Source organism: Podarcis melisellensis, assembly GCF_964234715.1.
Source record: "Podarcis melisellensis genome assembly, chromosome: 4".
Taxonomy (NCBI): domain Eukaryota; kingdom Metazoa; phylum Chordata; class Lepidosauria; order Squamata; family Lacertidae; genus Podarcis; species Podarcis melisellensis.
Window position 1 is genome coordinate 102,223,990 of NC_138531.1, and position 19,738 is coordinate 102,243,727.

The window sequence follows — 19,738 nt, forward strand, 5'->3', positions numbered from 1 at the left end:
CATCTCCTGGCTCTGAGAGACAAGCAGGGAGGGTGGATTCTGGCAGGAGAGGGAGCCACCAGTGGCTCCTCCTTCTCCTGACTCACCTCTGACTCTCGCCCTCCCTCTGCCCACTCGTCTCCTTCCTCTTCTGCCTCTGATTCTGCACTGCATTCTGCCACAGAGTCTCCCAGCCCACTAAGCCCTGTTACCATTCCAGCTTCTGACACCTCCTCTTCCCATGCTTCTCCCTCTGACCGCTCATCCTTCTTCCACCTCCACTCCTTGGTCTCTAAGACGTCCTCCCTTCCTGGTTCCCCAGCTGCTTCCTCCCACCATTCCTCTGTGCCCAACCAGTCCATGACATTGCTCCATCCCTCAGCCTCTGGCCCCACAAGGCAGCTTCCCCTGACCTGATCTGGTTCCAGAGCCGCTGCTTCCCTTCTGCCCCGATGAAAAGGCGGATCAGGAGGTCTTGCCGGCATTATTCTGTCACCTGCAAGAGAGAAAAGGTCATCAGGATGGCAGGAGTGCCTGCTTCTCTCACAGGTGAAACAGGGCATCTCTAACTATAGATGGGCCCTTGAGAAGCCTTACCTGCTGAGAGCATTTCGACGTTTATGCCCATTTCATATGTTAGTTATGCAGAAATACATCTCCTTTCCTCTGGACCCTTGTTCCCAACTGTCTCCCCCCCAAAAAGATGAAAAGAACCCACAGATGAGTGGAAAACCAACAGAATAAGACCAAATGGAGAAAAGCCACCTTCCTCCTTACCCAGTGGCCTCTCTCTGGTGTCCAACGGAGGCCTCTCTGCCTCACAGGAATCCAGGTCCATTTCTGCAAAGAGATCCTTACCCTGAGAAAGAAACAGGGATTCAAAACAGAGAAACAGAGGCAATGCATGAAGTCAGAATTGACTGACAAGGGAGTCATTTGTATCTTTTGAATAATGGATACTTGGCTCTAGTGGGGGTCCTCACCTGGGGGTCCTCAGGAGTTGCTACTCACCCCACCCCACTCCCCTGCTTCTGTCTCCTTTTCTTGCACTTGGACTCTCTGCCGCTCTCCAGGCAGACTCCTGGGGGTGGGGTCCCTTTTTCTTTGCTCCAGAGGGCCAGGTGTGCATCTGGTCAACCCCCTGAGGGCCCAGTGGGTGGGGCCAAAGACATCTCCCTTGAAATTTAGGTGGGTAATTTATTATTATTATTCAATTAGATAGCTTAACCCTGGAGGCTCAGTGAGTAGCAGCGCCCATTTCCATCAACAATCCCTTTGGGGCAGAGAGGATGTGGTCCTGGGATGCCCTGCTCTGGGTGCGAGGGGATTGCTGCAGTGGCCTCCCGTGGGGAGCTGCCCTGGGAGACACTGGGAAACTGGTCCCCAATGCAGCAGCCAGACTATGGGCTGGGATCCCTCTCTTTATTCCTGGCCTTTCTCTCCCACCTTTTTTTGGGGGGAGGGGCTAGTGTCCACCTCCTGCTCCAGCTTTGGAAAACCATTTGCACATTTGTTGTGTAATCGGACTCCTTTGATTAAAGAAACGAGATTTCGTGGGAGAATCATTGTTTTTCTGAAGGGGGGGCGGAGGGCCAAATGAGTTTGGGATCCTCTGATCTGCAGAAAGGAGAGCGTGGCAGACCTGGCCCCTCCCTGGCAGGACCCTCTCCTCCCTGACCTGGGGTCCCCCCCCCCCCGCAGGAGCAGATCAGGCCCCCCAGGCCCCCTCCCTGCTGCAGCCCTGGGACCCCCACCAGATCCCAGAGAGAGAGAGAGGAGACTCACCAGATCCCGGGAGGGACAGCGAGGCAGCCCTTGCAGCAGAGACACAAAGTAACACCCCCCCCCATTCCTTGCAGGAAAGGACTGGGGAGGGAGGGGCCTTGGCTCTGGAGGACATGCCCCCCCTTGCTTCCTGGTCTCTCTAGGAAGGCAGCTCGGTTCCCTTTAACCCTTGCCAATGCAGAATTCATCATGCGAAAGGCTGGGCTGGATGAATCCCTAGCCGGAATTAAGATTGCCGGAAGAAATATCAACAACCTCAGATATGCAGATGACACAACATTGATGGCAGAAAGTGAGGAGGAATTAAAGAACCTTTTAATGAGGGTGAAAGAGGAGAGCGCAAAATATGGTCTGAAGCTCAACATCAAAAAAACGAAGATCATGGCCACTGGTCCCATCACCTCCTGGCAAATAGAAGGGGAAGAAATGGAGGTAGTGAGAGATTTTACTTTCTTGGGCTCAATGATCACTGCAGATGGTGAGAGCAGCCACAAAATTAAAAGACGCCTGCTTCTTGGGAGAAGGGCAATGACAGGCCTAGACAGCATCTTGAGAAGTAGAGACATCACCTTGCCAACAAAGGTTCGTATAGTTAAAGCTCTGGTTTTCCCAGTAGTGATGTATGGAAGTGAGAGCTGGACCATAAAGAAGGCTGATCGCCGAAGAATTGATGCTTTTGAATTATGGTGCTGGAGGAGACTCTTGAGAGTCCCATGGACTGCAAGAAGATCAAACCTCTCCATACTGAAGGAAATCAACCCTGAGTGCTCACTGGAAGGACAGATTGTGAAGCTGAGGCTCCAGTACTTTGGCCACCTCATGAGAAGAGAAGACTCCCTGGAAAAGACCCTGATGTTGGGAAAGATGGAGGGCACAAGGAGAAGGGGACGGCAGAGGACGAGATGGTTGGATAGTGTTTTCGAGGCTACCAGCATGAGTTTGACCAAACTGCGGGAGGCAGTGGAGGACAGAGGTGCCTGACGTTCTCTGGTCCATGGGGTCACGAAGAGTCGGACACGACTAAACGACTAAACAACAACAAAGCCCACCGTGCCCACCTCTCCCCTCCGCCTTTTCTTTCTTCCCCACTTCCAGAGATGCTTTTTGGGGGACGCCCCCCCACTTTCCTTTCCTTCTAGCGCAGTGATGGCGAACCTTTTAGGAAACCTTTTAGGAACCGAGTCCCCAAACCACATTTAACCGGCATATCTCATTTTTTCCCTGTGTCTTTCACGTTTCTTCTTTATGACTGTTGTAATAAATAATCCTTCATAAAAGTTATTGCATTACATTCCTCATTAAATTTTATTTCCATTAATTCATGATTTTATGGTATAACTCAGTGTTTTTTTCTTAAAATAAAATGTTTAGGGTACTCTCATTTTGACTCAAGGAAATCACCACCGGGGGAAATAAATACAGTTCAAATCTGGGAAAATAAATACAGTGAATTTCTTCTCCCGTTAAATTCACAAAATGTTTAGGGGTATGCGTCCCCCTGCGTCCCCACAGGAGAAAAAGCTTTATTATTCCTCCAAAACAAAGTGGTGTCATGAGCCATCAAACCTCGGAGATACATTTGTCCAGAAAGTTCCACAATTTTGGCCGCTAGTGTGCACTGGAGGGCCGTACTAAGAGTCACCCTCTCCCAATTTTTGATATGAGGTAATAATGATTGTCTGCGTGCACACATAGAAATTAATAGAAATAAATAAAGCCAGCCAGGTGGGTGGTGGTGTAGCAAGTAGTCAGGCCAGTCAAATGAAGAATTAAAGCAAGAAAGTTTTAATTATTTGCCGGCAGCAAGCAATGGCACAGAGGAATAAGTTCCGTAGTCCGGCCGTTCCCAACAGGGGAGGCTTCCCTTTATACATTCTTGAATCAGGTCTTTATCCAATCAAAAGTTACAGCATTACACATACAGTGGTACCTCAGGTTAAGTACTTAATTCATTCCGGAGGTCCATTCTTAACCTGAAACTGTTCTTAACCTGAAGCACCACTTTAGCTAATGGGGCTATCTGTTGCTGCCACCACACGATTTCTGTTCTCATCCTGAAGCAAAGTTCTTAACCCGAGGTACTATTTCTGGGGTAGCGGAGTCTGTAACCTGAAGTGTATGTAACCCGAGGTACCACTGTAGATACATTAGGTTCTGCCTAGAGACAGGGCCTGAGGAGTTGGACATGCACCTTCCCTGTCCTTACGTGGCAATCCTTATCAGCCCATCTCTGGGTGTCTCTGGGCAGTGAGTGTCTGAGTGTATGGACCGGATATGGGCCTGGCCTAGATCAACCCAATGGCTGCCTTGCTTAACATTTTAACTCCCCAAACGCCTTCCCTGAGCAAGTTGCCACAGTGGTGGTGGAGGTGGTTATATTTTGCCGTTTCTTCGACTGCCCTTTGCTCACAGCCTCCAAGGAATGAGTTTCTCCGTTGGCTTCCATGGGAAAGCCCAGCCAACATGTCAACCCAGCAGCCCCTTCTCAGGTTGCCGTCTTAATGCTTACTGACCTGGGAGTCAGGCCCTGCTGAACTCAAGGCAGCTTACTCCCGAGAAGGAAAAACAGACTGGCGAGCCCCTCGCTCGGGCAAGGAGGCTAAGGCCCTGCTGGGATCACAGTGCGCGTGCCCACAGAAAGGGCTCTAGGTTTGCCACTTTGCCATTTCGTCAGCTCTCACAAACTCTTGACCAGGAGGCTAGCGGCTGCCAGAACCTCCATTGCTCCAAAATAGAAAATCTTATTTATTTCAGTTATTCCATTTATATCCCACCTTTTTCTCCCCAAGGTCACCCCAGGGAGCTTCATGGCTGGGTGGGGATTCGAACCCTGGTCCCCCCGGTCATAGAGTCCAGCAGCCAAACCTCTACCCAGCACCGAAAACCTTACATGATTTCCAGATTTTACTTTGGTATAGAAATATGTGGATTTCAGCATTAGCTGAAAAATTTACTTATAAATTACTTGCTGCCAAAGGCTCGGATGACCCTGTACAAGTCCCATGATGTCTGGTGGGATTTTATCTTTTATCTTACCAGCTGCACTGGCTCCTGGTGGAGTACAGGGTCAGGTTTAAGGTGCTGGTTCTGACCTTTAAAGCCCTTCGCGGCCTCGGACCCTCGTACCAACGGGACCGCCTCTCCTGGTATGCCCCGTGGAGGAGCTTATGGTCCATAAATAACAACATTTTGGAGGTCTCGGGCCTCAAGGACGTTAGATTGGCCTCAACCAGGGCCAGGGCCTTTTCAGCACTGGCCCCGAACAGGTGGAACGCTCTATCACGGGAGATCAGGGCCCTGTGGGATTCGACATCTTTCCGCAGGGCCTGCAAGAGGGAGTTGTTCCACCTGGCCTTTGGTCTGGACTCAGTCTGATCCTCCTCTTTCTTTTTTTGATGGAACCCCTTATATGGGATCCTGCATATAAATTTTCCCACGGGCCCATATAGGCCCAGCATGGATAGCTGACCCTGGTGAATATTTGATGTTTCATCCCCTTCTGGTCTTGATTTGTGAGTCGCCAGTAAAATAAGGCTGCATTGTAAGCTGTATTTTAAGCTATATTTTAATCAATTGGTTCTTTGCTTTTTTTAAACTGTATTTTATATTTGGTGTTAGCCACCCTGAGCCCGTTCTCGGCCGGGGAATGAATAAAAATCTTCTTCTTCTTTGCAACAAATGAAGACACACAGAACTCCCTCTCTGCAGTGCAATCTGAAATTTGGGTTTCCTGAAGGTACTAAGGACTTGGCCAACCTAATATTAAGTAAATAAGGTAAGCCAAAGGTTCTCTCCATATGAACCATCCTCTACTCTCTGCTTCTCAATTTGTATTGTATTATTTTATGTACTATGGCTTGCCATTGTTTTACTGATTATAGTTTATTGTATTATTTACTGTAACTCTTGAGTGGACTTCTGTTTAAACTTTTATATGTTGATATTATTATTTTATACTATTCTAATAATTGTTGTATGTTACTTTTTGATGTCGGTTGCTTATTTTTAAGTTTTATTATCTCATTTTTGCATTGCATTAGATTGTTATAAGATGTACATTTTTTGTTTCTTCAGCTTGTAAACCGCCTTGAGTATTGTAAGGTAGAAAGACGGTATACAAATAAAAAATGATGATGATGAACATTGTGGGACTTTGAGCTGCTTCCGGATCCAGCCGAGACTCAGGCAGACTCAGTGGCTGGAAGCGCCTTTGAGCAACTGCAGATGGTTTGACATTCCAGGACCAGGAGAGCCTGGCCTCATGCCTTCGTTTCTTCAAGGCTGGATTGAAGGAGTGGAGACCAGAGGTCCACTTTGGAGATCCAGACTGAAGCCATTTTATAAGGAGCAAGCTAAAAAGCTAAAAACTACCTCTCTCCCCTGCTTGCAAAAGCATTTTCTGTAAACGCAGCAAGTGTGGTTAGAGCACTTTGCACCTGTAGCTAGCTGTTGACCCAGATTCCAGTAAAACACCGAGAAGAGAGCAAACAACAGGAACCTCTAGCTCACCACAAAGAGTAACTGTTAAAACCACCAACTACCTTGCCATAGACAGGTGGTCATAAAGGTTTTACTGGGAAATGTAAAGTAGGTCAAATAGTTTATAAGCTCGCAACGCCACCTAGCGGATAACTCAGCTTGGAACCAAACAAGGCAAACACCAATTTTGATTGGTAGAGCTTTTAATGAATATGCATAAGGGGGAATGTTTAAGGGGTGGGTCAAGGGGCTGAACTGTGGCTTTGCCAAAAGGTATAAAAGATGTCTGCATCTGATTGACAGGGGGCATTCTCTCATTTTTGCTGAATGCACCCCTTTGCTTTGCTTGTCTGACAAATAAACCAAAGTCAATAAAACTTTTTCTTTAAAAATATTGCTGCCTGGAGTTTCCATTCTGGTCTGTATTCTGAAGTCCCTAACAGGATGACCACAGTGCCCTTCTTGTGGGGCATTCCTTGCGCTTGGTCCAGAAGCTTCAGCTGGTGCAGAATGCTGCAGCACGATTGCTGTCAAAGCGAGGCCTTCTCGGCATATGACCCTTTGGCTCAGAGGGCTTCACTGGTCCACTAAACTTACTTTTATAAAACATCCCCCAAAATACCCATTTCCCCATGAGTCCGTTAGGCCAGTTTAGATGCATTCTTTTGCAATGTTAGCTTAATTGTAGTTACTGAAAAACAGACTTTCTCAATTTATTCAGATATACATAGGAGATTGGCTGCTCTCTCCTCAATATTTAGCTATCACAAACTCAGCAACGGTAACAAAGTTGAATGCTGCAAAGTGGACTATGAAGCCTCCTGCCTGATGTCAAGAGGCAGGGAGTTCCAAAGTACACTTGCTGCCACACCAAAAGATTAATCTTTAAAGTTGGAGGTTTCTACAGGGCAGGGCTGGCAGGTTGCACAGTCAGTGACCCAGTATTAATGCTTTCTAAACCAAAGCATATCATTTCCTCTTCCATAAATGCTTAATTGTGACTTCAAGGGACACGGAAGTCTTTACAGACAGAGATAACAAGACAGCTTTCCAGATTAGTTAGCTGGGAGTGAGACAGTTGGCAGAGTGGCACTGGGCTTGCCAAGATGCCAGTTACTACAGGAATTGCTTTCTTGAGCCTTTTTAGCACTGCAATAGTAAAGGTAAAGGTACCCCTGCCCGTACGGGCCAGTCTTGACAGACTCTGGGGCTGTGCGCCCATCTCACTTAAGAGGCCAGGGGCCAGCGCTGTCCGGAGACACTTCCGGGTCATGTGGCCAGCGTGACATCGCTGCTCTGGCGAGCCAGCGCAGCACACGGAAACACCGTTTACCTTCCCGCTGGTAAGCGGTCCCTATTTATCTACTTGCACCCGGAGGTGCTTTCGAACTGCTAGGTTGGCAGGCGCTAGGACCGAGCAGCGGGAGCGCACCCCGCCACAGGGATTCGAACCGCCGACCTTTCGATCGGCAAGTCCTAGGCGCTGAGGCTTTAACCCACAGCGCCACCTGCGTCCCAGCACTAAAATACCATTTCTTTAAAAAATCAAAAAGGTTGATTTTTAAGTCATGGCAGAGTGTGAGCAAATACTCCACATCTGCCAAGCTTTCAGGAGCAGGACTAAGTAGGGTGAAATGAAGCCCCCCAGATCCCCAAAGGTTGAGGGAAAGGGTCTATCTCCCTTCTTCCTTTTCATTATCAGTTCTTTCCACCTAAGAAATGGGAAGAAAGCAGCTGCTCATGCTAAGTGCAGCGTTTTTTTTTTTTTCCAGCATAATTTTTATTGATTTAACATAAATAAAATTAAACAAACAATTTCATGTAACTCTACAAATTCATACTTAAGACTTCCTTCGACCTCTCCGTGAATCTTCCGTTGTCTATTTCACATCAGCTTTCGCATCTCTTAATATTTATTGACATTGTTTCCTTCTTTACTACCCTTTTCCTTTACACAATAATCTTGCTTTTCTCACAGAGCTCTTTTAAACCCTCCTAGCGTGATTTGTCCCTGACTTAGTTTATCCAGATAGTCCGCAAATTTCCCCCAATCTTCTATAAACCTTTGATCTTTTAAGTATCTAACTTTCCCCGTCAATTTGTCTAGTTCCGCATAGTTTAGTAATTTCTCCCTCCATTCTGCGATTGTCGGTATCTTCTGTTGTTTCCAATTTTGGGCAAGTAGGACTCTTGCCGCTGTTGTGGCATATTGGAAGAATTTGAAATCTTGACTCTTAATCTCTTTTCCTGACAAACCTAATAAGAAGGCCTCTGGTTTTTTCCCAAAAGTACACTTTAAGATACTCTTCATTTCCATATATATCTCTTCCCAGAAACCTTTAACTTTTTTACAGTCCCACCACATGTGGTAGAAAGTTCCCTCTTCTTCTCTACACTTCCAGCATTTATTGCATGTTTTATACATTTTTGCTAATTTCGCCGGCGTGATATACCAACGATAAAACATTTTCATTAAGTTTTCCTTCAATGTTACACATGCGGTGAATTTGAGATTTTTCTTCCATAGTTTCTCCCATTCTTCGTAATAGATGTTATAGCCGAAGTCCCTTGCCCAGTGAGTCATTACCGACTTCACTTCCTCATCTATCAGGTTCCATTCTAACAACTGATTGTACATTTTTGATAAACTTTTATAGTCATTATTTACTATCTCAGTTTGGAATTTTGATTCTTTCTCTACATATCCTTTGTCTTTAATGTCTTTCTTAACCACTTCGTTAATTTGGAGATAGTGGAACCAATCAAACACCTTTTCCTTGACTTGGTCATAGGGTTTTAGTTTCCACTTCCCCCCTTCTTTGGTTAATAATTGCTCGTAGGTAATCCATTTATCATACATATTAACTTTTTTGACACTCGTGGCTTCTAATGGGGACATCCAATGCGGAATTTTTGGTTCCAGTAGCGATCTATTCCTCTCCCAGACTTCTATTAGAGGACCTCTAAATATGTGGCTTCCAAATCCCTTATGTACCTTCTTCTTCTCATAACATAGGTATGCATGCCACCCAAATCTGTTATCGTGGCCTTCCAGATCCAGTAATTCTTTGTTTTCTAATTTTATCCATGATTTTATCCAACACAGGCACGCTGCCTCATAGTATAATTTCAAATCTGGGAGTGCAAATCCTCCCCTTGCTTTTGCCTCTGTCAACAATTTAAACTGGATCCTTGGTTTTTTACCCTGCCATATATACTTAGAGATCTCTCTTTGCCACACTTTGAATATCCCGGTACCCTTAATAATCGGGATGTTCTGAAATAGAAACAACAACCTTGGTAATACGTTCATCTTAATTATGGCTATCCTACCCCAAAAGGATAATTTCAATTTTCCCCACGTTATCAGATCCCTTTTGATCTCCTTCCATGTCACTTCATAATTATTTTTAAATAGTTCTATATTTTTAGGGGTTATCCATATTCCTAAATATTTCACCTTTCTAGCCACCTCTATCTCTGTTTGTTGTTGTAGTTCTTCAATTATACCTCGATCAATATTCTTTGTCAATAATTTAGTCTTATTTTTGTTTAACTTAAAACCCGCCACCGTACCAAATTGTTCTAATTCTTCCAAAACCTCTTTTATTGAGTTTATCGGGTCCTCTAATGTTATTAACAGATCATCCGCGAATGCTTTAACTTTGTATTCGTTTCGTCCAATTGTTATCCCCCTTATCTTCTTATTTTGTCTTATTGAGTTTAATAACACTTCCAAAACAGTTATGAACAACAATGGGGATAACGGGCAGCCCTGCCTCGTCCCCTTCTCTATCTTTATTTCATCTGATACCACGTTATTTATAATCAATTTCGCTTTTTGCTCGGTGTAAATTGCTTTTATGCCGTTAAAAAACTCTGTACCCACCTCCATATGTTCTAGTTGTTTTAATAAGAAATCCCAGTTTGTATTGTCGAACGCTTTTTCTGCGTCCACAAATACCAATATAGCTTGTTTGTCACTTTTAGCTGATAGATATTCTATAATATTTATTGTATTTCTTATATTATCCTTCATCTGCCTCCCAGGTAAAAATCCTGATTGATCTCCATGAATATAGTCAAGCAGTATAGTCTTCATCCTATTTGCCAATATTCCTGTATAAATTTTATAATCTATATTTAACAAAGAAATTGGCCTGTAGTTTTTGACTTGTGATAGATCTACATCTTGCTTTGGAATTAGTGTTATAAATGCCTCTTTCCAAGTCTCTGGTATTTCTCTTTCTTTTAAAATGTTGTTTATCACTTCTTTTAATGGAGATAGTAGTACATCTTTCATTTCCTTATAGTAGCTAGCCGTGAATCCGTCTGGGCCTGGTGCTTTCCCTCTTTTTAGCTCTTTTATAGCTTTTTCTATTTCCTCCGTCTCTATTGGGGTATTCAGTTGTTCTTTTTTCTCTACTGATATCTTTTGCACCTTTTTATCCTTTAAAAATCTTTCTATTTTCCTCAGGTTAAATCTCTCTCTATCTTTATATAGACCACTATAGTAGTCTACAAATGCTTTCCTTACTTCTTTGGGATTGGTTTTCTCTTCTCCATCTACTATTATTCTATTTATTGTACTCTGTTCCTTCCTCTTTTTTATCTGCCACGCGAGCAGTTTTCCAGATTTATTTGAAAATTCAAAACTTTTCAGCCTCAGTTTTTTAATATTCCACTCTACTTCTCTATTTATTAGCATCGCAAATTGAGACTGCAATGCCTTAATATTCTCTTTCACTCTCTGATTATTTGGTTTTTGAATTAATTTTTGTTCGTTTTCCATTATCTGTTTCAATATCTCTTTTTTCCATTTTTCTCTACCTTTATTTTTAATCGCATTTTGCTGGATGAAGAAGCCCCTCATCACAGCTTTGCTTGCGTCCCATACCACCTTTATTTTAGTACCTTGGTTCATATTTTCCTTAAAGTATTCTATTAACCTTTTCCGGGCTTTTCCTATCATTTCTTGATCATCCAACAGATAATCTTTTAGTCTCCACCTGAAAGTTCTTTCTTCCAGGTCTTTCAGCTCTAATTTTATTGGATTGTGGTCAGATAAAGTTTTAGCTTGAATTTCCACCTTTAAAATTCTTGGAGTTAACTCATTTGAGGTCCAGATCTGGTCGATTCGGGACAACGACTGATTGGGTTCAGAGTAATACGTGAACTGTTTCACCAACGGGTGTCTAAGTCTCCAGCTATCAATCAGATTGCAATTCTTAACTAACGAGAAGAAGGTTCTGGGTAACTTTCCATCTTTACCGCTTCCTTCTCTCAATCTATCCATTTCTAGGGAGACCACCCCGTTCATGTCCCCCAGTATTATCATTTTCTGGTCTACGTACTCTAATAGTTTTTCTTCTAATTTTTTAAAAAAGGCAGATTTATTATCATTTGGAGCATATATCCCGATAATGATTAAATTTTCCCCTTGCCACTTTATTTGAACCCCCATAATCCTTCCCTCCTCATCCTTAAAAATTTGTTGTGCCTCAATTTGCCTTTTAACATATATGACCACCCCTCTCTTTTTATCTTTATCAGAGGAGATAAACTCATTTCCCAGTCTTTTATTTATCAGAACTCTTTTATGTCTTTTTGCTATATGTGTCTCTTGAAGACAAATGATATCCGAGTTTTCTTTTTTTAATGTTTGTTCAATTTTATTTCGTTTTTTCTTGTCATTCATCCCATTAATATTCCAACTAGTAATTTTTAATACCATGGTGAATAAATTTAATCCTGTTTATCTCCTTTTTGTACTTAAACTACCTTCTTACACTTCCTGATCGTCTTCCCCTCCTCCTCTGTTTTCTATTTCTTCCTCAGATTCCGTACCGCCCGCTGCTTCTTCTCCCTTTTCTTCTTCTTTTCCTGTTCTCAATTCTTTATATTTCCTCAGAAATTTCCCCGTTTCCTCTGGGTTTGTCAACCTGTGCCTTTTGCTCCTATAGGTAAATGAGATCCCTTCCGGGAATTCCCATTTAAACTCTATGTTATTTTTCTTTAACGTTTGCACAAGAACTTTATAGGGATCTCTACGTTTCAAAATTCTTATTGGTATATCTTTGAAAATTATTATATAATTTCCATTAATGCACAATCTTTTTTCTCTGTTTTTTTGCAAAATCATATTTCTCAACTCCTTATCTTTAAAAGTAATCAGGTAGTCCCCCACAAATTTTTTTGCTCTAGTTGTTTTAACTTTTAACCTAAAGGCGGATTGTATCATTCTTGCTACCTCCTCTATTGGTAGTTCCATCCAATATGCCAATTCTGCTGTCAATTTCTCCTTGATATTTTCTCCTTGTGTTTCTGGTACTGCCCTAAACCTCAAATTATTCTCTCTCTGTCTCAATTCATGCATCGCTATTGAATCTTTCATCTCCTCTTGTGCATTATTCAATTCTAACACCTCTGTTCTCAATTTGTCTTCTTCCCGCCTTACCTCTCTTATTTCTAACTTCGTTTTCTTCAAACCTTCTTCTACAGCCTGTGTTCTCCTAAAAATTTCCTTTATTTGTCCTTTTAGTTCATTAACTGTTTCTTCAATTTTTTTATCCATTTTCCCTATCTTATTGTCCACTTGTTCTAGTTTCTCTTCTAAATTTTTTTCACTGTGTCTGATTTCTGCGAACATTCTTAATATATCTGCTTTGAAATCTGCTTCCTGTTTGGATCCCTTTCTTTCTATTGGGGTCCCTCCCTCAGCTCTTTTTGCTGTGTTCGACATTATTTCTATCCGGTACTGAATTAACAATTATCACTTATCTCTTATATATTATCAATATACACCTTACTCTCCCCTTAGTCCCCTTAGTCCAATATATTAAATATAAATGACTATTTTCGCCCAATGCACAGTCCGAACACCAAACCTTGCCCGCTTACCAATATTCTCAAACCCCAAATATTAACCGTCCAACCATCAGAGTTTTACCCCTCAATAATAATAATAATGTCACTTTAGTATATCCAAAAATGAATAATCAGAGGGGGGGGGGGAAAGGAAAAAACTTTCCTACTTTCCGACCCTTATTTAGAGTCCTGCAAACAGTTGAGTCAATTAAAATTCTGGTTAAGAAGTAGAAAGAAAATTAAATAGCGCGGGAAGAGATCTTCCAATCTATACAGTCTTACATTGAGAACATAGCGATGCAGATATATCTCCAAAAACCAGTTGTTTAGTCTTTTTTTGTCCACTAGATGTCCTTCTGTCTCTTTCTCAAATAAACGCTTTCTTTCCTGAAGCCACTTCCTAAGAATGAGGGAGTAATTTTCCCAAGATTCAATAGGTTTCCGTTGAGACTCACGCCATCCCAAAGTTCTTAAATGTTTTTACCCATACTGTCCTCCGCAAATGATACAGTCTTTAAAGATCTTTAATATTTAAACCCCCTGTTCTATTCCTTGGCTTCCTTTAGCTTCTCTCTGCACATCGAATCCTGTTTCGTTTTTTTCCCCGTTGCTGGAACACTGCTGAAAGACGCTGCTGAAAATGGAGGGCGGGTCTTTCCTCCCCTCCTAATCTGCTCGCCAGCTCTTTAGGGGTTTACAGTTCAAATAGTCTTTTCTGTTCCCTGTTAAGAATACGTCGGGTTTGATACAAAGTATCCGCTTTCCGGCGTTTATTTAAAGAGTTGCAGCCTTTAGGGAAACGGATAAGTCCGCTAGTACATTTCCTTTACTCTCCCCGCTCTGGAGATTACCTTGCGCCTTATAGATTCCGAACGATGGCCGAACTCCGTATATTCTTTACACTCCTGGGATTTTCCTTTTGTCTCTTTCTTTTTATCCAGAATACTTAAATTTGGTCCCAGGTTTCGTTTAGTTTGAGAGCGTCGCGCTTCTCTCGGCGAGACCGGGGCTTCACTGCTTGGGGGGTAGGTAATGGCTTCCCTCAGACCTGCCGCTCCACCCGCCGTTCTCTTCGCTTCATTAATTTGAAGTTACCTGACGGACGAGCGAGCCGCAAATGGTCCCACCGGGTTCCTAGCCCTCTTGACACCTTTCAAGAGGTAATTCGGGGGGTTTCTGCGCCCTTCAACGCCCCCTTTCCCCCAAAGTAGCTCGGGATTTTCCCAGCGGCAAAATCCCCTCCCGCTACGAGAACGCGCTCCACCGGAGCTTTTACTTTTTTGTAGTGTTTAAATTGTTGGGAAAGTAATAAATATTATTTAAAAAAGAAAAAGAAATGAAGCCCCCCAGATCCCCGAAGGTTGAGGGAAAGGGTCTATCTCCCTTCTTCCTTTTCATTATCAGTTCTTTCCACCTAAGAAATGGGAAGAAAGCAGCTGCTCATGCTAAGTGCAGCGTTTGTTGGGGTGGAGATTAATGAGCTGACAATGGTATGATTCATCAGTAATAAATATGATTTGTTCTTATGTGTAAGTGAAGTCACATTTGAAACAATACAGAAGCAGTCAAAGGGAATTTCCTAGGAAGTCTTTTATTCAGTCTCACCTGCAATCATATGTGCTGAACACACAGAAACACATTGATAATGTGAAATAACTGGCAGTAACAGACTCCAATTAACACGCAACACATGCAAGCAGATTAATGGAAAAGGACACCTGATTTCCACACCATTTTAAAAAACATTGTTTTTATATATCTTCATGGTACAGAAGATAACTTTTCAGAAAGCAATAGTTACAACAGTAAACAACAAATAACATGTCTTGATGAAATTGCAGACTTTCTTCCTGCCATGTGTTACAAGTTTCATTTGATTACTCTAAAAGATCATGCCACCTTTTCCCATGAGTGCTGGGTGGATTCCGGCAACAGTCTTAACAATTTATATATTCAATAAACTTTGGCCACTTGTTATAAAAGGAATATAGATGGTGTTCCCTCACCTTCTTGATTTCCCTTGGCAAACAAAATTTAAGATACTGAAATTGTGGTGCCCAGAATTGAACACAGTATTATGGAAACAAAATAAAAAAATTCATTCCAGTAGCACCTGAGAGACCAACAAATTTTGTTATTTGTATGAGCTTTCGTGTGCATGCACACCTCTTCAGATACCATTTTATTTTGATTTGACTACGGCAGACCAACATGGTTACTTACCTGTAACTAGAACAGTATTCTGGGTGGGGTTTGACAAGGCAGAATAAAGTGGTACTATTCCTGCCCAGGTGACAGCAGCCACGAAATTAAAAGACGCCTGCTTCTTGGGAGAAGGGCAATGACAGGCCTAGACAGCATCTTGAGAAGTAGAGACATCACCTTGCCAACAAAGGTTCGTATAGTTAAAGCCATGGTTTTCCCAGTAGTGATGTATGGAAGTGAGAGCTGGACCATAAAGAAGGCTGATCGCCGAAGAATTGATGCTTTTGAATTATGGTGCTGGAGGAGACTCTTGAGAGTCCCATGGACTGCAAGAAGATCAAACCTCTCCATACTGAAGGAAATCAACCCTGAGTGCTCACTGGAAGGACAGATCGTGAAGCTGAGGCTCCAGTACTTTGGCCACCTCATGAGAAGAGAAGACTCCCTGGAGAAGACCCTGATGTTGGGAAAGATGGAGGGCACAAGGAGAAGGGGGCGACAGAGGACGAGATGGTTGGATAGTGTTTTCGAGGCTACCAGCATGAGTCTGACCAAACTGCGGGAGGCAGTGGAAGACAGGAGTGCCTGGCGTTCTCTGGTCCATGGGGTCACGAAGAGTCGGACACGACTAAACGACTAAACAACAAAAACAACATTCCTGCCCTTGATCTGATTCTGCCTTCTGCCACATTGGCCTCCGCTCCCCATTTGGTGTCCTCCGCAAATGTGATGAGTACCCCCTCAGTTCCTTCATCCAAGACATTTATAAAGACGCTGAACAACATCAGGCCCAGGACAGAACCCTGCGGCACCCCAGGATGATGACGAACCATGAAAGAGTCCTCTTTGGGTTCAGTCTGTCAAATCCACTTAACAGTTACCTTGTTCAGCCTCATTTTACCAGCTTCCTCACATAAATATCACAGGGGACTTTGTCAAAAAACCTTACTAAAATTAAGATGCGCTATTACCACAGCACTCCCCTGAGCAACAGTCTGTAACTCCATCCAAAAAAAGAAAAAGAAAAAAGAGAGATTTCTCTAGCTTAACTCGTTTTTGAGAAAGCCATGCTTTCAACCTGTCTGTTTATGTTGTGAACCACCGTGAAATCTTCAGATGACGGGTACATGAATTTTAAAATGATAATAATATGGATATTGACAAGCTGGAACACGTGCAGATGAAGGTGACCAAGATGGTGTTATTATATTTATTTGACTTCTATAGCGCCCTATAGCAGGGGTGCCAACTTGAATAAAATATAGGAGGGGTTTAGTAAGCCCCACCTCCGTTAAACAGTCACAGGATGCGGTGCAAGCATGCCATTTGAATGGCTGTTCCTATGAACTGGGGGGTGGCCCCCTCACATATCTTAGTGGGGGGCAAAGAGCCCTCAGACTCTAAGAGTTGGCTCTTATTCTCTATACCCACAGATCTCAGGACGGTTGCAACATAAAATCACACAATGAAAACACAAAACACACAGCCCAAAACTTGTAACCCCCACCTCCCCACCACATTTTAAAAGGGCATTAGATGTCAATCAGCCAAAGACATGTTTAAAGTGCTTTGTTTTTCTCTAGTGCTGAAAGCTGTAAAATGAAGGGTTTTCCACTCTTCGTATGAATTCTTTGATGGGAAGTGAGATTGTGGCTCTGACTGAAGCTCTTTCCACATTCTATGCACTGATAGGGTTTCTCCCCTGTATGAATTCTTCGATGGGAAATGAGAGAGGAGCTATCAGTGAAGCTCTTTCCACATTCCAAACAATTATATGGTTTCTCTCCTATGTGAATTCTTTGATGAGAAGAAAGATGTGAGCTCTGACTGAAGCTTTTTCCACATTCCACACACTGATAGGGTTTCTCCCCTGTATGAATTCTTTGATGGATAGTGAGTTTGGAGCTGGTCCTGAAGCGCTTTCCACATTCCACACACTGATAGGGTTTCTCCCCCGTATGAATTCTTCGATGGGAAATGAGAGAGGAGCTATCAGTGAAGGTCTTTCCACATTCCACGCACTGATAGGGTTTCTCCCCTATGTGAATTCTTTGATGGGAAGAAAGATGTGAGCTCTTCCTGAAGCTCTTTCCACATTCCACACACTGATAGGGTTTCTCCCCTATGTGAATTCTTTGATGAGAAGAAAGATGTGAGCTCTGACTGAAGCTCTTTCCACATTCCACACACTGATAGGGTTTCTCCCCTGTATGAATTCTCTGGTGCTTAGTGAAATCAGAGCTCTGACTGAAGCTCTTTCCACAATTCACGCACTGATAGGGTTTCTCCCCTGTATGAATTCTCTGATGGGAAGTGAGATGGGAGTTACTATTGAAGCTCTTTCCACATTCCACACACTGATAGGGTTTCTCCCCTGTATGAATTCTTTGATGGGAAGTGAGAGAGGAGCTACATGTGAAGCTCTTTCCACATTCCACACACTGATAGGGTTTCTCCCCTATATGAATTCTTTGATGGGAAGTGAGACTGTGGCTGTGAGTGAAGCTCTTTCCACATTCCGTGCACTGATAAGGTTTCTTCCTAATGAAATTTCCTTGATGGGAAGTGGAATAGGAACTTTTCCCACGATCAAGATATTTAATCAGGTTCTCCATTGTGGGGATTTTGTCATGGTCACCCTTGTTCTTGATTTCCAGTCCATCACTATCTGCAATGAAGAGTAATGGATTAGCGCCTCAGGGAGAAATTAAGGAAAAATACTTGTTAACTCTGGTAATAGAGGAATAACACTAGTGGGTTAGATGGGTGGTTTTCTGAAGGGTTGGGTGCATTAATTAACGGGGATCAACCGACATCCTTAGGGGAACCTGTGATTCGATAAGCTACTTCAACTTCCCTAACAACTCTGAAGTTGAGTTAAAATGGCCTGGGGAGTTCACACCAGGCTGATCCTTGTTTAGAAGCTGCAATATTGTAATCCCAGGTGTCTTAAGGGGACACTGTTGAGGTCTGTGGAAATATATGAGGTTCATCAAAGAGAGCTGTTTTGAATTTAAAAACAGATATTATGATTCCAAAGGGATCCTTACCAAGAGTGGCCACGATCCCATGATTCTCCTCCATGACATCCTTATGCAGAGCTCTCTGGTCAGGATCCAGCAACTCCCACTCCTCATCTGTGAAACGAACAGCAACATCTTCAAAGCACACTGGACCCTAAAAGAAAAAGGGAAATGTCCTCCTATGAGACAATAATATTGTTCACCACCACGTCCTGATCTACGACATTGTTCTGCTCCTTGACCTCTGTCCCCACAAGGCAGCTTCCCCTGACCTGATCTGGATCCACAGCCACTGCTTCTTTTCTGTCCCCAAGGAAAGATGGATGGAGAGGTCTTCCGGGCATCATTCTGTCACCTGCAAGAGGAAAAAGGTAAGGGGGAGGCCCAGAGTGCCTTCTTGTCTCACAGGTAAATCAGTGCATCTCAAACTACACAGGGGCCTTTGAGAAATTCTCGCCTGCTGAGTGCATTTGGATGTTTGGGTGCATTTCAGATGTTAGTTTTGAAAATATATCTCCCCTAGTCTGGGCTCTTGGTTCCACTATCTCCACCAACAAAAGATGAACATAATCCACAGATTAGTTGAAAAACCTACAGAAAAATACTCCTTTCTCTTTACCCAGTGGCCTCTCTCTGGTGTCCAACGGGGGCCTCTCTGCTGCAGAAGATATCTGGCCCATTTCTGCAAAGAGATCCTTTCCCTGAAAAATAAACAAGGATTCAAAAGAGAGAATGGGGAGAAGAATTAAAAAATGAATGTCAGGGCCAACAGCTTCAAGGCTGACAGATCTCATTCCATGGATGCCTTGCCAGGAAAAAAATATGAGCCATCAGTAGAGCATTATGGGATGTTCTCTGTCCTGTTTGGAGCCCCCTGGGAGTATCCAGAGGAAAGTCTCTCTCACCTGCTTTCTGTCCTCTGCCTGACTCAGGAGGAAACCTTCAGCCAGGGCCACCGCCTGGGAACTGGTCTCCGCTCCACAGTCCCTCACCCAGCTCTCCATCTCCGGTGGAAGGACAGCCAGGAACTGCTCCAAGATCACCAGGTCCAGCATCTCAGCTTTCGTGTGCCTTTCTGGCTTCAGCCACTGACGGCAAAGGTGGTAGAGTCGGCTGGAAACCTCTCGGGGTCCTTTGGCCTCCTGGCAGCAGAACTGCCTCACCTGCTGGCTCTGCCCCTCTGAGCGGAGGGTGTCCTCCTCACCCAGGATCTTCTGCACAGAGTTTTCCCAGAACCCCCCACTGCTCCCAGTTTGGATGGCATGGCCTCTTTCTGTTCCAGGGCCAGCTGAGTCTCGCTCATCCATCTGTGCTCTCAGGAAGCCTGTGAGAGATCGGAAGGAACCCTTTGGTCTTCTGCCAAGTTCTGTCTGTCTTAAGGAGAGGCGCTAGCAAATCCT

At 43.6% G+C, this 19,738-nt stretch overlaps 2 protein-coding genes across 3 annotated transcripts in view; both read right to left on the reverse strand.

The window, feature by feature from the left end:
- LOC309369062 (uncharacterized protein) overlaps positions 1-19,738 on the reverse strand; it is a 116,214-nt gene that overhangs the window by 34,904 nt on the left and 61,572 nt on the right. The window contains exons 3-5 of the mRNA XM_081909641.1: positions 19,244-19,736; positions 757-838; positions 393-475 (exon numbers count right to left, since the gene is read on the reverse strand). Of these exons, the coding sequence (XP_081765767.1) occupies positions 393-475; positions 757-838; positions 19,244-19,645 (567 nt within the window). The 5' untranslated portion in view covers positions 19,646-19,736. The remainder of the gene's footprint in view (positions 1-392; positions 476-756; positions 839-19,243; positions 19,737-19,738) is intronic.
- LOC309369198 (uncharacterized protein) overlaps positions 14,683-19,738 on the reverse strand; it is a 49,064-nt gene continuing 44,008 nt past the window's right edge. For both annotated transcript variants that reach the window (XM_081909965.1, XM_081909966.1), the window contains exon 3: positions 14,683-15,071. The gene's annotated coding sequence lies outside the window, so the exon portion shown is untranslated. The remainder of the gene's footprint in view (positions 15,072-19,738) is intronic.